Source organism: Corvus moneduloides, chromosome 11 (genome assembly GCF_009650955.1).
Source record: "Corvus moneduloides isolate bCorMon1 chromosome 11, bCorMon1.pri, whole genome shotgun sequence".
Taxonomy (NCBI): domain Eukaryota; kingdom Metazoa; phylum Chordata; class Aves; order Passeriformes; family Corvidae; genus Corvus; species Corvus moneduloides.
The window spans coordinates 7,477,621-7,495,606 of record NC_045486.1 but is presented as its reverse complement, the minus strand read 5'-3'; the positions used below and the strand labels follow the sequence as shown (position 1 = coordinate 7,495,606).

The window sequence follows — 17,986 nt, the reverse complement described above, 5'->3', positions numbered from 1 at the left end:
CCTGGGGACCCCATAGATACTTCTCAGTCTTCAAACAGCTCTGGGTCCCCTGTGTCAGAGCCCAAGGACACCTCAGTAAATGAGACTGAAAAATCAAATCAGTTCATGGCAATGACTGGGGCTCAGCCCTGCAGTCCCTTCCACAGGGCTGTGACCCTGTGCCAGCTGGGAGGAGACACTGCAGGCAGGACAGGGTGTCCCTGCCCTCCACCTGTCTGCCAGACATCCCACCTGCTCCCAGGAGAGCAAGGACAACCCATTGAGACTAATACAACAGAGTGGAGCCAAGGGAATTTTTCCTGGGTGAAAAGAAAACAACCGAAAATTAGACTAGAAGACTGCACCCTGTGTTTCCAAGACTGAGAAGCAGGCGCAGCCCTGCAGCCTGCTCCTGAACAGCCACAAAGAGGCTGAGCAACACCAGAATGAAACACAACTCTGTCCACACCTTTGGCTCTTGCAAATGGTCCAGCACAGGTAAACTATGGTTGGCAGCACCTCCCAGCTGGCAAATCCTGCCAGGCAGTCAGCACATGCATTGCTACCTCTGCTTACCTCACCTCGCTCATCCTTAGCACCAGCCAGGTTGATGGACAAGGGGTACATTAGCACCTCAAATGAAATATTTCATAGCACTGTCTCTTGTTCTGGTGAAGCACCGGATAAACACCCGTTCAGCAGTTTTATGGCTATTGCAGAACTCACTGAGGTATGATAAAAATATTGAGGAGTGTTACTTAAGGCATCCATGTTACTGAAAGCACCCACAGAAGGAGAGCAAGTTTTGGCAAGATGACTTTTCAAACTATGACAATTAAGGAAGTCCAGTACATTAAAAAACAGGCCTCTTTTTTCTTTTCCTATAAAGTGCTTTTGAATCAGATTTAAAAAAAAAAAATTCTTCAAATGCTTTTATAACAAAATACACAATAGAGGTTGACATCTATTTGAAGGCCACTCCAAAACAGACAGGTCCGTGGTTTTCCAGGGCTCCGGAAGCGCCTCGGGTGGCACGTGCTTTGGTGCAGGATTCAGAGCAGAGGTTGCTGCTCTAGGCAGGGAGAATTGCAAAGATGTGGCACCCAAAATAGCACCCCAACCCTGTGGTTCAGGGCTGCTCTTCCCTCACAAGAGCATCTCTGTAGCAGACTCCTCCAGCGGCAAAGGGGCAATGTAAAACACCTCTGCTCCAAACACTATTTTGTTATTGGGAAACTCCCAGGGTTTTAAGCCTTCCAGCACCTTGCTGATCATTTGCTGGCTTAGTGATAGAGCAGCAGTTGGAGATCAGGCTAGACAATCACTCTCCAGAACCAGAGAGATGCATGAGAATAGCTTACAGGTGCCTTTGCACTTTACATCACAGTCATATTATATGCACAGGAACAGAAATAGAGCACAGGTGTGAATGCACATGTGTTTCCATGTAGGTCTGTGTGTGGGCAGGTAGGGACATGCAAACACATCTATACATACTTATACATGCCTGGAAATTGGTGCCATTTAGCACATTCTCCCCAGTAATTTTGCTTTTGGCAGAGAACATGCGACTGGTAAACCAGTAGGTGCACAGTGCAGTATTACCATTAAAGAGCAGAACAATTTAGCTTCAATGGAAATGTACTGCTTAAATGCCAGGTGTAAATCCACATGCAAAAACTCAGTCAGAACCAAGATTCATAATGCACAGCACTTGCACAGTGTAATGAAATGGACAAAGGTGGCAGAAAGTGCCTTTTAAATTAAAGGACTCAAGCACCCCTAATGTAAGACCTTCCTGAACAGGTGTTATTCTGAATATATGGTAAATAATCCTCTGTAAGTGCAGTTTTAAGACATGAAGCATTAGCACCTTGGTTTGAAGCAAATTAAATCTGTTGTTAGGGGATATCTACAAAACGGTTCACAAAGAGAAAGAGTTTATGGTCGTACCGAGCTCCAAGGACCAGCACTCCAGTCAGCATCTCTAGGACAGTCCTGCACATTGCACTGCTCTCTGTCTGGTGGCTTGTCAAGGATTTCACAGCTCAGATCCGTAAACCTTTCTCCGTTAGGGCGCTGGCACACCACTAGCCGTGTCCTTGTCCCTGCCCCGCATGGCTTCGTGCACTGCAAGTCAGCATAGGACAGAGCAGTCACCGTTGGGACAGCAAAAATACTGCCCACTGGCTGCCCAAAGCACTAGCACCTCTAAAAACCAATGGTGGTTTCTGTTCCCAACTAATCCACTCCAGCCAAATCCCCCTTGTGAGCCTCAGATGGACCTTCAGCTGCTTCAGCTTCTCTCCTAAAGCTGTTCATGCTGCTCCACCATGATATTGCCCGACTCAGTGTGATACTGGAGGTTTACTTCTCCAACTGCTTATCTCAGATTAATTTTCAAAATGGAGCAGTGCTTTCATTTAAAAAAAAAGGCCTTCAGTTAAACCTGGCTTAAAAAAAAAAAATCTTCTTTTTTGTAAAACTTACTTTTGCTGGGGAAGAAAGTTTTTGCAAGACAAATGGAAACAAAAACACCACCCAGCAGTTGCTCAGGTTCATTCATTTATCAGAGGCTGCCATTCAAGTTCCAATCTTTCTAATAAATGACACCACAATACCCCTCTCTTCTCCCATTTTTCAGCCACTCGCTAATGAAAGTCTTGCCCTGGGCACGGAGCCCAGGATGGATGATACACTCACCTCTCCCCAGTTGCCATAGACCCACTGAGGGCAGGGGCCAGATTCGCATGATCTCTGCTCCATGGGTTTGCTTTTCTCATCGCAGTTATTTGCGGTGTATCCGTTTTCATCCTGGCACACCACGACCCGCCGCTGGAACCCCCCCGCACATGTGCTAGAGCACTGGAAGACACAATTGCCCATGGTTTCATTGAGTCCAGGAATAAGTTTGTATTCCCAGCTCCTTCCCAGTGTCTTGCACCATGGGAATATACCACTAGAAGTTTAATGCAGCTAACAGGCATTATTAAACTTCAAAACCCAGCTATTACCAATAGCAGTGCAATGACTTAGGAGCTGACTAAGCAAAGAAAGTAAATGCTAGCCTAGTTTTAAGCAGGTGAATAATCCCTGCTGCAGTGTTTGATATCCCATTTGCACTTAATTCCCTTTACAGACTCCCACGATAAAGCATTGCATACTGTTTGCAGTGAGAGTAGCTGGCATGGAGGCTCCGCTGTGCTTTGGCAACAACTCTGTTGTAAATGTCCCAGGAGACAGCCAAGAAGTAGAGGCCGGCCTTTGCCTCAGGGAAAATGATGCTGTCAGCTTTCTGCCTAGAGTACCTTGGAGATACAAGGTATGAGAGGCTGATAAGCAATGCCTGAGCCCTTCTGCAACACTTGCTTGTCTGAGCAGAGAGCAGACAGTGGGGAGAAACGTCCCTCTCTCTTTTCACTGTGTGCTGACTTCTGACTTCAAGAAAAGACTGAATTAGCCTGGGAAAGAAACAAAACCCAACAAAACCCAGGAATAAGAGAATCGGGGCACTTACAGCACCCCAGGGGCCAATCCTCCACTGATTGCCTCCCGGTATATGTGCACGGTTTCGGTTTGGGCTGCCTCCAGGGGGCAGTTTGAGGCGATGATCAGGATAGAGGAAAGGGTGGATGGACCTGCCGTAGTCATGGCTGTTTGGATGACATGGAGACATGGAGCAGTCTTGCTCGGTGGCAGGGAGGTCGTCTGGGTCACACTCGCTCCTATCCACCAGCTGGTCACTGTAATTGATGCAGATCACTTGTCGCGTTGCCTTACCTTGACCACAAGTCACCGAGCACTGCATTACAGTGGGAAAAGGAGACACAGTCACATTTCCAGTTTTGAAAACCAGCTCTTGCTAATAATGAACAGCAGAAAACCCAAATAACCTCACTTATAAAAGGGCAAGTGCAACAGATTAATGAAACACGTTTCCAGCAATGAGGTCTCTTGCAATAGACAGTGTTATGCTTACAGAGCTCCACTCCAAGGCTTTCCACTGCCCGCACGGTGTCACGGTGCACATTTCTGTGGCTGATGGCTTTGGAAGGTGGAAACAAGCTGACTCATCAGCCACAGAGCCCTGGTCATCCCGGCAGCTGACATATCTCATTCGGGTTCCCTTCCCGCACGTTGCAGAGCACTAGGGAAGAGCAAAGAGCACTCTACTAGGAAGTTGCCTGACATACATTGCAAGGACTTTGTAATGAAAAGTTGGGCATATGCACTTAAAAATATCACATTGTCTACGGTAAAATAATCCTGAAAGTATTATGATGTGTGCTTACTGGTGTCCAGGATCCAAATCTCCACTGCGTCCTGTGAATGCCTGATATGGCTCTCTTGGCTTCAGGACTATTTGGATGGGGAGGACATACAGCTATTTCACAGTCCTGTACAGGAAATACATTGGGGAAAAACAAGAAATAAAGAATTTGCAGAGTTTTTGGTTAAACCACCTCCTCTTCAATGAAATTATGAACAACATGCAACATCTTGAAACTCTATGACCTGCATGTGCTGTGCAGGCAGGCTTCCTCCCTGCATCCTCTTCCTGAATCAGCAAAATTCGATATCTATATTCCAAGGCCTTCATCTGCAGAACCCTATCTGGACTTTTGACTTATTAGGAACTCTACAATAGGGATCCCCATAACCATGTGCCATCTCTATGCATTAAAACCAGATTTTTTGAGACAAAAGATGAAAGTTCATTAAGAGTTCTGACATGAACACACATCTGCAAAGCAGCAACTATATCTCCCTTCAAAGCTCCCTTCCTTCAGCGCAAGACCTGCTGCCCACACAATAAAGGTTATGCTGCTGATTACAGCCCTCTGAATCCTTGCAGCCCACCAGACCACCTATATCCATGTGCTAATCTCCACCACACACCAAGCAATGTGAGGTTTTGAGGACAGGCATGTAATTCTGCTCAGTCTTCGTACGGTGCCTCACAGGAGGGTTCTGTCCAGACCTTCTGGGAGGTCTGGTGACAGAAATTATGAACATCCATGACTTACTCCATTGAGTGGTCCTTGCCAAAAAGGAAATTAATAGTGATTGTCCTTGTGAGGGGGAGAGCAGCTTCTGACAAATGGCAATCCTGATTTCTGTTCTGCTGTGATTTCACTTATGCTGGAGGCATGCATGCCAAATGAGGGCTGATGACAAGTGGGTTTGTTACCCTTTGACTGTAGTGCAACTGGTCTCCATACATGGGAAAAACAGTGCTTTCCCAAATATTGTAGCCTTAGATAAACCCTGTGAGTTCATGCAAGACTGAAGCTGGGCAGGGCATGAGCACTACAACTCTCCTAGATGACAGATAGATGGTAATGTTCTGTTTTATTCAGCTCCTTCAGACACCCTGGGCATATCTCCTGCTTGAAATGGGACTTTACATGTTTGCTTCCAAGCATGGAAAGCCTCTTCAGCAAATCTGCAAAGTGTGCAACATTTCTCAATTTATCTGGCCAGGGAGGAAGTGTCTGGAACTGTAGCTGTCACAAACACTACATTGTCACATGCAGCATACAAGAAATTATGGCCCTTCACCATCATTTGTCAGGACACAGCAACAGTTCTGCAGCCACATGAGCCCAGACTGCAGCCAGGTATCCTCGACTCCATGTAAGCCAAAGGAGGTATCAAGACCTCTAAGGCCAATAAATACTGTCTCAACCTTCTGGTCTCTGGTTGTTATCCCATATTCATCCCCTGCAGCTTCTTTAGCTCATAAGCTCTTAAGAATTCAGCTTTAGAGCTGCATCTGAACATACCCTCACATCCCACTGTATGACTAGAGCTCCATGGATATAAACCATAAGCAAAAGTAATTAATCTTCACCCACAAAGTCCTGATACCCTCATAGGTTGTCTGTTGCCTTTCTGGCAATCTGGCGCTTCAGAGTGTAAGGTGAACCACATGGAGAGGATGGGATGGTGCCACAGATGGGCACTCCCTGAACACAGCTCATCTGTACCATTTCTACCAAAGCAGGGTGCTGTGCTGCATCCTTCCAACAACCATGGAGCAGCCCAAGGTACTGCTCTGCAGGGCTGGCATTCAGAGCAAAGCCTTTCTGCAGCAAGATATCCCCTGAACCTGTAGTCTGGATGCCTCCATACACACACAGTGAAAAAATGGAGACAAGGCAGCAGGATTTACCTGGGTATCTGTAGGCCTGGTTGCAGCATTACAGTCGTTATCATCCACCACTGACACGTAGGTGCCCACAACGCACTTCACTGCTCTCATCTGGTAGCCTTGGCCACAAGTAACAGTGCACTGGGACAAGACAGATGGGAGAAAAGAGCACTGGGTCTGAGTAACTGCTTTGCTTAGAAAGTATTAATCAGCCCAGCCTATGTTTAGGCACGTAGCAAGAGCAGCAAAAATAAAAGGCAGTTTCCCTTCTGGTTTCTCTCCACTTCATGCATTTCAGCTTTAAATTAGGTCAAAGTTTTAACTCACTGCGGCCACCAGTGCCTTGCACGCTTCACTTGATTCTTCAGAAAGCAAAGTGTGAGCACTGAAATGATTTACTTTGCTGCACACATTAGAATCAGAATCTGGTAGAACCTGCATGATACCCTTCTTTAAAACTGGTTGTTCAGCCCCATGGTTGCATGAGCAGCTAATGAATAATTTTACTGATGGGAAATACGTCTGACTAGGACAACTGGTCTGGGTTTGTTGCTGCTTTTTTAAGTCAAGAGCTAACAGCTTTGTGAAAAAGCAGATGCCAGAACACTCTGGAAGAAATGAGTAACTTGTATTTTAACAGAAAAAAACCCCTCACTAACCCAGAAACTGGAAAACATTAAAAGCAACAAAAGTTACTCAATGTGAGCAGCTTTTCTCTGAAAATTAGGCCATATATTTATGTGCCTAAATATGAATTTAGGAACGTAACCTTGGAATCCCCTTTTTTTGAAAATCATGGCAAATTTAGTATGACAGAGATTAAATTTAGCACAAAAGGCAGGTACTGTTATTGCTGCCTATCCGCTGAACCCAAGCAAACAGAGGGCTGCTTTGGTGTGCAAATCAATTAACACAGTTATGCTGATGAATTTGGATGAAAGGGCAGCACCCAGCTCCCACCACCCTCATCCAGGTCCCCCCCAGCTGGGAGCCCTGTGGGGCTCCGTGGTACCTGGCCCCAGGGCCCCACTTGCCACGAGGCACACTCCTGCTGCTGGCACATCTGCACTGACTCTGGCTTTGTCTCGGGGTCGCAAAACCTGTCATTCAATCTATCTTCTCCAAAGTGGCACCATGTCTGGCGGTGCTTGTGTCCTTTTCCACAGGTGACCAAGCACTGCAAGGAGAAAAGTGAGAGTTCAGGTGGTACCAGGGATGCGCTGCCAGCTCAGCACCTGCCCTGGCACTGGAAAATAAACCTGGAGACCTACTGCAACCACAGCTTAAAAAAACCTGGTGCTGAAATGCAGGTCTTTAGCTAACAACAAGTCCTGGAAGACAGGAGAGTGTCTTGTCAACAAGAAGATTGCTATCAGGAGCTCGTCTAGAGCAGGAGCTGGACCATGGAGAGCACAGCTGGGCCAGAATCCTTCAGCACGGGCAAAGTGAGATCACAAAGGGTCTTGATTTCCAGCAGGTGTGAGACATGGTGCGAATGCACAGCACTGCCCTGCGGGGTTTTAGCTGTGCACAACAGGGTGCTCCTAAAAAACTTGTTCTTTCTGAGCGTGCACTTTAAGGGTCTTGGCTTCTGCAGGCTGTGAGCACCTCTTCCACTGCCCTGGCATGGCTTGGACTGCTACTAGCTTGAATCAGAAGACACGTTTTGTAGAGAACAATCCCTGTTCCCATTTAATTGCTTTCATTATGCACTAAAAGAACATGATTCACAGAAACGAGAAATTTGGCCACAATGGTGACGAGCATCCTTTGAATACTGTTCTCCAGCACCCCCAGTCTTGCTGCAGAGACGAACCTATCAAGATAGTTTTGTTGCATTGCAAAACACACGAGCAGCAGTGGAAGAGGTAATAAACAGCAGAGAGAGGCTGAACAAAACATCAGCAGGGTGAAATCCTGCCCTCCAGTGACAGCCAGAGCTCTTGAGGATAATCTCTAGGGAAAATGAGGGCAGAAGGTATTTTTCTTCCCAAATGTACAGCAGAACTATGGAAAAACTGGGGAGAAATTACTGCAGGATTGGAGAGACATTAACCCCCTGTGGCTTAGCAGGGAGGAAAGTGGCCACTTGACACCAGGGCTACCAAGGCCAATGACTTTGCTGCCTGGCTGAAACCTCCCTGTACACAGGCCTGGGGAGACCTTCTGCAGGAGGCACAAACAAATCATGACAGCCAAGCAGGGAGGGAGACACCTCTTTGCAGGTACCAGCCCCTCAGGGTGGAGGACCAGCAGGGTGAGCCCACCTTGATGACCAGCACCTACCTCGGACCAGTCACCGGTTTTCCACTGTGGGCACGAGAAGTCACTGCATCGCTGCACTGTCAGCTTCTCCTGCTGGCTGCACTTGCTGTCATCCAGGACATCGTTGTAGGTGTTCACACACATGGCTCGCCGCCGCCGTGTGCCCCCACCGCAGCTCTTGGAGCACTGCGAGGGACACACACCCAGTAAATATTTCCTGCCACTCTACTGCTATTGCCTCCTCTCTCTTTGCAGTCACTGTAGAGTGACTGCAGGAGACCTCCGGAAGAACAATTTATACTTTAAGTAACAGGTTTTTACTTTATGTATTCTTTTAAAAAGCCAATCTCACTAAGCTTAATAAAATGTCGTGGCAATGTGTTTCACAAATTCATTTCAGGTTATAACCCCATTATTACTTTTACAAGTGTTGCCTTTCAGTTCTCCTAAATGGCTGCTGCTCGTTCTCATTTTAGGAGAGATTTACTCTCTCTGACCAGCCAACCCTCCTTCATCGCGCCCCTCCCTGGAAATCCCCAGGCTCATCAATCTCTCTGTGCCTGCATTCAGGAATTTTCTTGTTCATGCAAAAGCTAAGATGTGTAAAGGAAACAAATTTCAGATGATGGCAACGTCGTCCCCAGCTCCTGGCAGCGGTGACAGCTTTGATGGCAGAAGACAGCTAGCAGGGCCTCATGTAATGAAGACAGATACTTAAAGTATATATTAATTGCAGTGGAAGGTAAGGAGTACCAGGCTGATTCAGACTAGAGCGTACTCCAGAGGAAGCAGTGAAAGCAGAACCACTGTGCCCATATTTTATATATATTCTGTTAGCAACCTACACAGCCCAATGTACTCCTGTGCAAGGAGCAGCATTCGCTGTGCCATGAAGCATCCCTTACCTCAGTCCAGGCCGAGTACCGCCACCCTCCCACGTTACAGTCTCCAGTGCACTTCTCCCTCGTGCTGGGCTTGGCCTGGCTGTTGCAGAAGCGATCATCCACCTTCTCTATCTTGCCCTCCAGCCGGCTGTACTTGGAGCAGTAGATATCCAGGGTACGGTAGCCCAGCCCACACTGCGCCGTGCACTCGCTCTTCCTTGCAATGTGCCACCTGGGCCGAGGACAGCAAACATCAGCCCTGAGCTCTGCAGACAACGTGCTCAAGAGTGTTTGACAGAAATAAGGAATATATGCTCTTAAACAGGAAGTTTTGGCTCTGTGTCACGCTTCCCAATGCTTTGGGACTTTCAGCTAACCCTGGCATTGCTCCTTGAAGGGAAGAAACTGTCAGCAGGTCTCTCTTGAGCAAAACAAAGACAGCAAAGCCACACCGTAACCTTGTGGGACCAACGTGGCAATGGGAGTTCATGGCCAAGCAAGGAACAATGCTCTGAAAGCTTCTGAAAGCTTTCTAGCCCATGCTCCCCCGCACCTGTCTCTAAAAAATAAAAGCTGGAAAATACAGCACCAGAAAATGACCTGCACAGGTTTGAGAGGTGTTCCACATTGCAGGATACCCACAGAGCAGTTTCAGCACTCCAAAGGACAAGCAAATGGCTTGCTACAAGACACTCAAGCCCTAGCTGTGTCAGCAGGGATTAGAGGTGTTCTCTTGACAGACAGATTTCCACTCTGCTGCCTCCGCTGTGAGATAGGCAACAAGGATGGTGCTAGAGGCCCTCAAGGACCCACCTGGGGATACAGCCCTGCTTCACATCAGCCCAGCTCTGGAAAGATATGCTGGATATGAGGCCTGATCCAGGGAGGTGCTGGAGACCCTGAAACCAACAGGAGCCCATGACCCTCACACCTGACAGGGGTGGCTTCTGGGGGAGGAGGCAGTGACATCCTCTGGGGGTCCTGGAGACCCTCAGGCTGCTGCCTGTGCCTGTACAGGGAGCACAGAGCCCCGCTCCCAAGGCAAGGGAGCAAACTCCAGCACAGCCCGGAGAATAAGATCAAGGGGATTTGGAGTCAATAGCTCCTGACTGGTGGGAGCCTCACATCCCTGCATGCCTTCAGACTCCTGCGTTTGCCCTTCTCAAGTTTCCAACCTGTTGCAATGGCAACAGCTGTTACCGCGACAACCCGGGCCTGCACAGCCCCGGTTTAACAGGGCTGAGAAACCCCTCGGGAAACTCGGCCATCTGAATTGCTTCACCAGCAGCCGCTTAAGGCTACCATATTTAAGCCCCAGAAAAGAAAACAGATTGCTTTTTAAAGGAAAATGGGTTGTGATGATTTAGGCTGTGCTCCATCAATTCCAGCTTGCCAGGAATTCTCTGGGGACAGCCCCAAACCCATTCTACACTTAAACCTATTCTTTGCTTTAAATAAACAATGATAAATCCAAGTCTTAGCTACGTTTTTGCTTTAAGTATGTTTTCCCCTCTTTGCAGGCTGTATGTAGAATGGCTCTGAGCATTTCTGATCCAGGCAGATGCAAATTTCAGACCCTGTATTGCACAGAGAGATTTTTCAACATTAGAGAATTTTTGTTATAGTTAGCCCTAATTGAATCAAGCAAGAGAAATGTAAAAAACATCAAAAAGTGCCTCTCAAAACACCACTGGTGGATGACAATCCCTCTTGGTTGACAAAGAGGCAACTACCAATCCTTTTGTTTTTCAAAATCTAATACAGGCTGGTGAGAAAGGGAATTATGGTGAGAAGTGCATGGAAAGAAGAGTAAATAATGAGTACACAATGTTATTTATATACACAGCTAAGCACAGTGCACCTTAATTCACATTCAGTGTTACAAGGCTCAGTGGTGGGGTCAGGCTGGGGAACTCGATCGCATCGCTGGTCTGACACCGTGAGCTGATCCGACTCTCTCTTACACACAGGTTTCCTTTTTCGTTCTCCTGCACAGAGAAAACCAGCACTTGGTTTGAGTCATGCAGCGAAGTGACCAATTCAGTTATTTCTCTTACACCTTTCGTAGTAGCATTTAAGAGATGTTTAGGTGTGCTTTCCTACCTCTATCAGAAACAGAGAGAGAGTTTAAGACTAAGCGGAGTAGAAGGGCTTTATCACAGACAGGATGGACACAAGCAGAGAGCTGTAGCACCCCCATAGGGATGGGCTCTGAGTATTTAGCAGGGTGGGCACTGGCAACGATCGGATGTCAGACCCAAAACCAGACACTGGTGCATTTTGCAGCCTTAGGAAATGCCTCATGACCTTTTCTGTGCTTCAGCTTCCTCACTTGCAGACCAGGTTGTGAGGCTCACCTGGCTGGGAGGGGCTGTAAGGTGTCCTGCTCTGAAATCCAGAAGCACCTTGTAGGATGTTACCTACCACTGCAGTCCAGGGAAACAATCACACCCACAGGGTAAGAATCTCGAAGAAATCAGAGAGAGATCTGACAGCAATGCCCAAACCCCAAATGAATCCAGGACAAAACTAAGCCTTCCCAAGCACCCACCTTGGCAAAGCTTACTGCAGGGCTGCCATGGGCCATGCTCATTCCAGTAAAACTGTTGAGGTTTGTCCTCAATAGGGATATTGAACGTGTAACGAACGTCAGGATTGTACAAGTTGCCCACTGATAAAACCTGAGAAGAAGAAAAATGAAGCAGAGTAAACCAACAGATATCACTGCCCACTATTTTCAGTCCAACAATGCCGGGCAGACTTGTCCATACACACAACATATACTTCACCTGCAGCGTTATTTCTTGCTCAATCCGATCTGTAGAATTAATTCTTTCAATAGTATTATCGGAGCCACTGTATTCGATCACAGCATTCCCAACTTTGATTTCCCTTTTAAACATACTGACGACAAAGTCTCCATTTAATATAAAGTCTCCTTGACTGTTAGATAAGGCTGCATAGGTGCAAAAAACAAGAACTAAAGAGGCAGAATTAACTCATACGTACATTACAATGTGGGTCATGCGGTCTCAGTGCTCCTTTCCCTTGGGGGTGGGGGGAAAAGCCCACTGGCACTCTCAAACAGAAAGGATGTAAAGACAACAGCAGAGCTCTTGCAGACATTGTGCCTTCTCCTTTTTCCACTGGAAAGCCTCTTAAAAATGAAGGCTGAATGCCTGAAGTTGTTGCTAAACAGTTCATCCATAAGCCAATGCAGATATCTAAAAGGCATTCTGGGCTGGCTGCTGCAAGGAGCACGCATAGGCTGTATCCCCACACATACCACAGAAATAATCCTGCCCAAACCTTTCCATTAGCTGTGTGGATAGGGTGGCTTCCCTGGTGCTTCCAGGTGTGTTCTTAGGGTAAATGCACACACCCTAATTACCTAAACATGATTTTCTAGTATATAATTACAGGGAGTTTGGTCAGTATCTCCCCCTTTCTTTTCCTCTCCCTCCTCCCCCCGAACATTTTATTATTCCAAATCTTAAGCTATGTGAGAGTACTGGAGGCTTAAAGCCTAAATGCTTTATAAAAGGAACAGTTTCCTGAAAACAGCAGTCTGCTGCACAACTTCACACTAATGCGATTATGTAGCTAATTTCCTAAGTTAGTTTCCCCACCATTTCACCCATCACAGCTCTGCTACTAAAAAGCCCCTGTACTCAAAAATCTAGACACCAAAACACCAAAGGGAAGGTTTTTCCATCAAATGAGGAGCGATAATGAAGCAAAACACTGCTCAGTAGCAAACAGACATAGATGGAGAAAACCTCACAAAGCAGAGGCTACACTCTAACAAGTGCCACACTTTGGAAGCTTTAATGTTATTAGGCAGTAGTAAAACTCATTAAAGGATTCCTTCTCTTTTACTGTATCTCCTGTAACAGCACGTACATCTTGGACTTGATGATGACATCAAATCCCTCCTAAATTGTTAAGCCACTACAGGGTTCACAGTAACTGAGGGCCCAAGATTTCACACTCAGAGAGCTGCAAAATAAGTGGACACATGCATACTTCTCATTTGCTTCTAGTCAGGCCTAACGTGAAGAGATGCTTTCCCAGCAATATTAAAGCAACGTTAAAGAAGATTTGACTTCGTTGTTTCCCAAGAAGATTAAAGGCCCTCCAAGAAGAGCTGAGAAGTTTGGGGCTCCTTCTGGGGTGAACCAGTTTGAGTAGGCACAGCATAGCGAGGATTGTTTTTTCCAGGAAAGAGGAATAATAAAACTTGCCTCCCTCCTCCAAGACAGAGAACTCTGAGACCTCAGTAAGGTTTTTTTGGTGCTGATGTGCATTCATGCTGCACCACCTCATCTTTTTGCTTCAGTGAAGAGTCCAGCCACATGGATGGCATTTCAGACAGCCAAGGCTGTCAGCATTGCCTCCCTTTGGTGCATGGTAGTCTCTGGTATTGTTTCTCAAGTGACTCCCTTTACCTTTGATGGGCTAGGGGCCATCAGCCAACTCCTCTTTTTAACATACCCAGTTACAGGAATTTGGTGAGATAAAACAAAATGAAGTGCCCTGTTGAGAGACGTAAATACAGGACCCTGTGCTACTGCAACACAACTGGTAGTGCAAGGCACAGGGTGTGCAGAAGAGGAGGACCAGAGACTCTGAGAGACCCCAAACAGGACTTAATGGCAAGATCAGCCTTCAACTAGCAGGTGTAACATCAGTCGTGATGTTCATTTGTATTATCTCTGCTATTGAACACAAACAGAACTATCCATGGGGTGAGTTAGTGATCATGATGGAAAAGACACTCATGGCCATGCTAACAACATATATGTGCATGTAGCAGAGTGGTCTAACAGAAGCATTTTCATCTGCCTCTGAAGACACAGCCACAGGTTAGAGAAAACAGTGACTATGAAAGTCCCTCAGCCAAAGGCCAAGTTACTGTTAGGTTTAAATCAAACCAACATCTTTGGTGCAGGCTATTTCTTTACAGTTACGTGTCACTATCAGGCCTCAGTCTAAGTGAAATCAGAATTATTATTCTCAGAAGAATAGAAGACAATTTCTCTTTGTATGTGTTTGCACAAACATCTTTCAGGACATGGCACCAGCCAAAGCATGGTGACAGCAGTTGCAGTGAGGAGACTCCAGCAGAACTCAGAATCCTGTTTGGTTCCCAGCTTTATCCCTCAGTTCCCACCCAGGCTCAACAGTCCTTCACAGCCCTAGACAAACCCTAAGGGAATATTTCTTACAATTGGTGAAGTTCCCAAATGTTGCATTTAGGACAGCATGAACAAAAATAAAAGGAAGAAGATAAGGCTGGATGTTTGGCAGACATATAAAAATTCCCACCAAGAAAACATCTCCCTTAAACGAATTCTTCATCCTCCCTAGCAGAGAGCTGCCAGTAGATATATCACCACAACCAGGCAACCTAGCAGATTTCTGGAGTGAAATAAGGAGTACAACTCACCCAGGTAGTTGTCATCCTCTGGTTTCCCTGAGTAACTGTGCTGACGCACATCAATATTAGTGGCACCAGCTGGGATGCGAACCACAATGTTATAACCTAGGAAAGATTTAACAGAAAGTCAAGGCTATTACACAGGCATTTCATTTGCTTTGTATAGGGGAAGGGAAATGAGCAAAGTTACCTCACATTACACAAGCTGATACGTTTCAGCTAGGGATAGCATAGTTATAAAATGGAATATACTATAGCTAGAAGGATTTTGTGGTTTACATCAGTGTTTTTGTAGATTAAGTGTTGTAATGGCTTTTACAGACCCACATTTTTCACTATGAAGTTTTTAGCAACAGATTCTTACCATAATGCACCGTGTTAAATGTGCCTGCAACAGTTTTGCATGAAGAATTATCCCCACCACAAACACCACATTTATCTCTTCTTGCTTTTGAATTCAGCACATGATCACATCCAGCTTGCTTTAAGAGAAAAATTGAAAAAAATAGATTGAGCAAATACAGACTAGAACAGCATTGACAAATCTCCTAATTAAGGCACACAAAAGCTGTTTATGCAAAAGGCTGCCGTGAGATAAAGCGGTTTGCTTACCCACATTTTTCCACTGACTTACAGTGTGGGCATCCCACAAGGTTTTACAACAAAAGGCTTTTTAACAAAGCAAGAATCAAAATGGCTGTTTGCACTAGGCAATGCCTTCAGTAGAGAAAAATTCTTGCATCAATTGTTCCCATAGAGAAAAGTGCGAAGAATGATTGTGAACAGAAATCTGGGGTCTGATCAGGAAGAACTGGGGCAAAGCACAGAAGTAAGCAACACTGGGATTTAGGCTGAGACCTCCACACCCCTCAATAACTTAGGGCAGATGTGCAAACATCTTTCACTTGAGTGTGTCCCAAGAAGAGCTGGTGAATGGTCTAGAGTAAGTCTGATGAGGAGTGGCTGAGGGGGCTGGGGAGCTCAGCCTGAAGAAAAGAAGGCTCAGGGGAGACTTTCTCACTCTCTACAACTACCTGAAAGGAAGTTGTAGCCAGGTGGGGGTCAGGCTCTTCACAGGTAACAAGCAATAGGACAAGAGAAAACAGCCTTATGTTCAACAGGGGAGGTTTAGGTTTGATATTAGGAAATAATTCTTCACCAAAAGGGTTGTCAAACACTGGAACAGGCTGCTCAGGGCAGTGGTGGGAGTCACCCTCCCTGGTGGTATTAAAGGACATGTGGATATGGCACTTGGGGACATGGTTTAGTGGTGGACTTGGCAGTGCTGGGTTAATGGCTGGACTTGATCTCAAAGGTCTTTTCCAACCTAAATGATCCTATGATTCCATGTGTGGCTCTTTGGCAAATCTGGAGGTTGGCACAAATGTCAGACCATTTAGGGCTTACGGAGTCTGCAGATGCTGCTGGCAGCCCCTGAGCGAAGAGGACATGCCAACAACTGCCTGGATCATGGTGCAGAAGTGCCAGCCTGCCCTACAAAACTGCCATCCCCCTTTGGTGAAGAGGAAGGAAAATGATTACCCGGCAGAGGCCCTGCACGCAGATGTCATTGGTGTCGGGGCCGCAGGGCGTCCCGTCGATGACCCGGTCCCGCAGCTGGTAATAGGCTGTGTTCCCTGCCACCCGGCAGAACAGCTTGCATCGATCCTTCATCAGGACTGTGGTGAGAGAAACCAGAAGCACGCTATCTGAACACCGTCATCCCAAAGCAGCAATGCAGGAGGCAGGATCTACATCCCCCCCAGCCACTTACTGCCGCTGTATTTGGGAACCCAGCGCACATTTGTGGGAAGCCCATTGATGTTGAAGTGTTTCCCATCAAAGTCGGCACACTGCTCATCCCGGAAATCCTTCTTCAGCTTTGAGCATGGTTCTGTGTTGCAGGATTTAAACTTCATGCGACGACCCACGCAGTATTTCCCACCGTTTTTGGGTCTGCAGAGACAACACCACGCTGGCAATGAGGTGGAATTGCAATTCTGCAACCTGTTCAGTACAGTCAGGATTTGCAACAGCATTTTGTGGGTTCTGTCTTTGTGCATATCTTTAACTAGTATCCCAGGCTGACAAGCAGGAAATGTTATGCCGGTGTCTAACAAAAAAGATCACATATGCAATAAAAAGGGATGAAAAAGAGAATATGTGCTTTCTGATGGATGCCATGGCAGTGAGAGAAGCCAGAGAGGAAGAGCAACATCTTCTTCCCCACCTGAGGATTTATTTTCACCTGAGGGATCCCACTCAGGCCCTTGTCTCCTTACAACCCAATCAGTCCTATGGATTTTGTGGCTGAAAATTTGCCTTTGATTTAGTGGGTTGCAAATAACTAAACATCACAGGAGAAAAGGCTTCCTTCCCTGCAGAGGCAGCACTTAGTCCTTCAGGATTTCTAGCCCCAAATGTTAGAAATGTTAATGCTGAGCACTTTGAAATAACTTCCACATATTCCAGAAAGCACCAAAGACAGCCAATAAATAACTTACCCCCATTTTATAGCAGGATGACACTGGTTTAAAGTGGGGAGAGAGATCCCACCCAAGCCACATAAAAAGTGGATAAGCCTAGGAGAAGCTATCGTTTTAAATTTCCTGACTCACAGATTCAGGGCTGTAGTCATAAAACTATTTTTCTCACATGCAGATGGAGCCTTTGCCAGAGAACATCACTGTGAGGATTGAAAGAGCCTCTCCAAATGCCAGCAGTGGTGCAAGAATGAGCTGCATATCAAAATAACCACCAAACCTACATCTTCTACCCACCCCCTGTAAAATGAGTGCCTGCACTAGCAATGCAATCAGAAGAGCAGTGCAATCAGAAGAGTTACATGCCAGGCTCCAACATCCTGGCACCCACAACTCCTGCCTTCCAGGACTGTTCTTCAGGATCAGCTCTGTCTTGCCTGGGGACCAGGCACTCATGAGTGCCCCAGGGATGCTGGCAGAATGCTCCTTCCCTTGGAGCCTGGTTGGGAAGGAACACACAAAGGTTTGAACACTTGAAGACCCTTCAAGACGCAGATGAATGAGTGATAAATGGGAACCACCCCTGCCCTCAGAACAGAGATGCTCACCGTGAGATCTCCACGTTGCATGCAGCCAACACCTCTAACAGAAGGGACAGCACCCCTCTGCACATGCACAATGGTCTCTACACACTGTGAGTCAACAAGTTCCTGCAGCTGAACAGAACTTTTTTGGCATCTCTGCACCTCCACCACCCAGGAAGCCCAGCAGTGCCTTTTCT

The 17,986-nt window shown here is 46.6% G+C and overlaps 1 protein-coding gene across 7 annotated transcripts in view; it reads right to left on the bottom strand.

The window, feature by feature from the left end:
- Positions 1-17,986, bottom strand: part of ADAMTS9 (ADAM metallopeptidase with thrombospondin type 1 motif 9) — an 81,264-nt gene that overhangs the window by 32,800 nt on the left and 30,478 nt on the right. For all 7 annotated transcript variants that reach the window (XM_032121107.1, XM_032121108.1, XM_032121111.1 and 4 more), the window contains exons 13-28: positions 16,497-16,678; positions 16,265-16,401; positions 15,087-15,204; positions 14,732-14,827; positions 12,072-12,238; positions 11,834-11,963; positions 11,144-11,270; positions 9,304-9,514; positions 8,420-8,584; positions 7,146-7,310; positions 6,155-6,274; positions 4,272-4,376; positions 3,959-4,126; positions 3,497-3,781; positions 2,683-2,844; positions 1,933-2,109 (exon numbers count right to left, since the gene is read on the bottom strand). In XM_032121107.1, the coding sequence (XP_031976998.1) occupies positions 1,933-2,109; positions 2,683-2,844; positions 3,497-3,781; positions 3,959-4,126; positions 4,272-4,376; positions 6,155-6,274; positions 7,146-7,310; positions 8,420-8,584; positions 9,304-9,514; positions 11,144-11,270; positions 11,834-11,963; positions 12,072-12,238; positions 14,732-14,827; positions 15,087-15,204; positions 16,265-16,401; positions 16,497-16,678 (2,515 nt within the window). The remainder of the gene's footprint in view (positions 1-1,932; positions 2,110-2,682; positions 2,845-3,496; positions 3,782-3,958; positions 4,127-4,271; positions 4,377-6,154; positions 6,275-7,145; positions 7,311-8,419; positions 8,585-9,303; positions 9,515-11,143; positions 11,271-11,833; positions 11,964-12,071; positions 12,239-14,731; positions 14,828-15,086; positions 15,205-16,264; positions 16,402-16,496; positions 16,679-17,986) is intronic.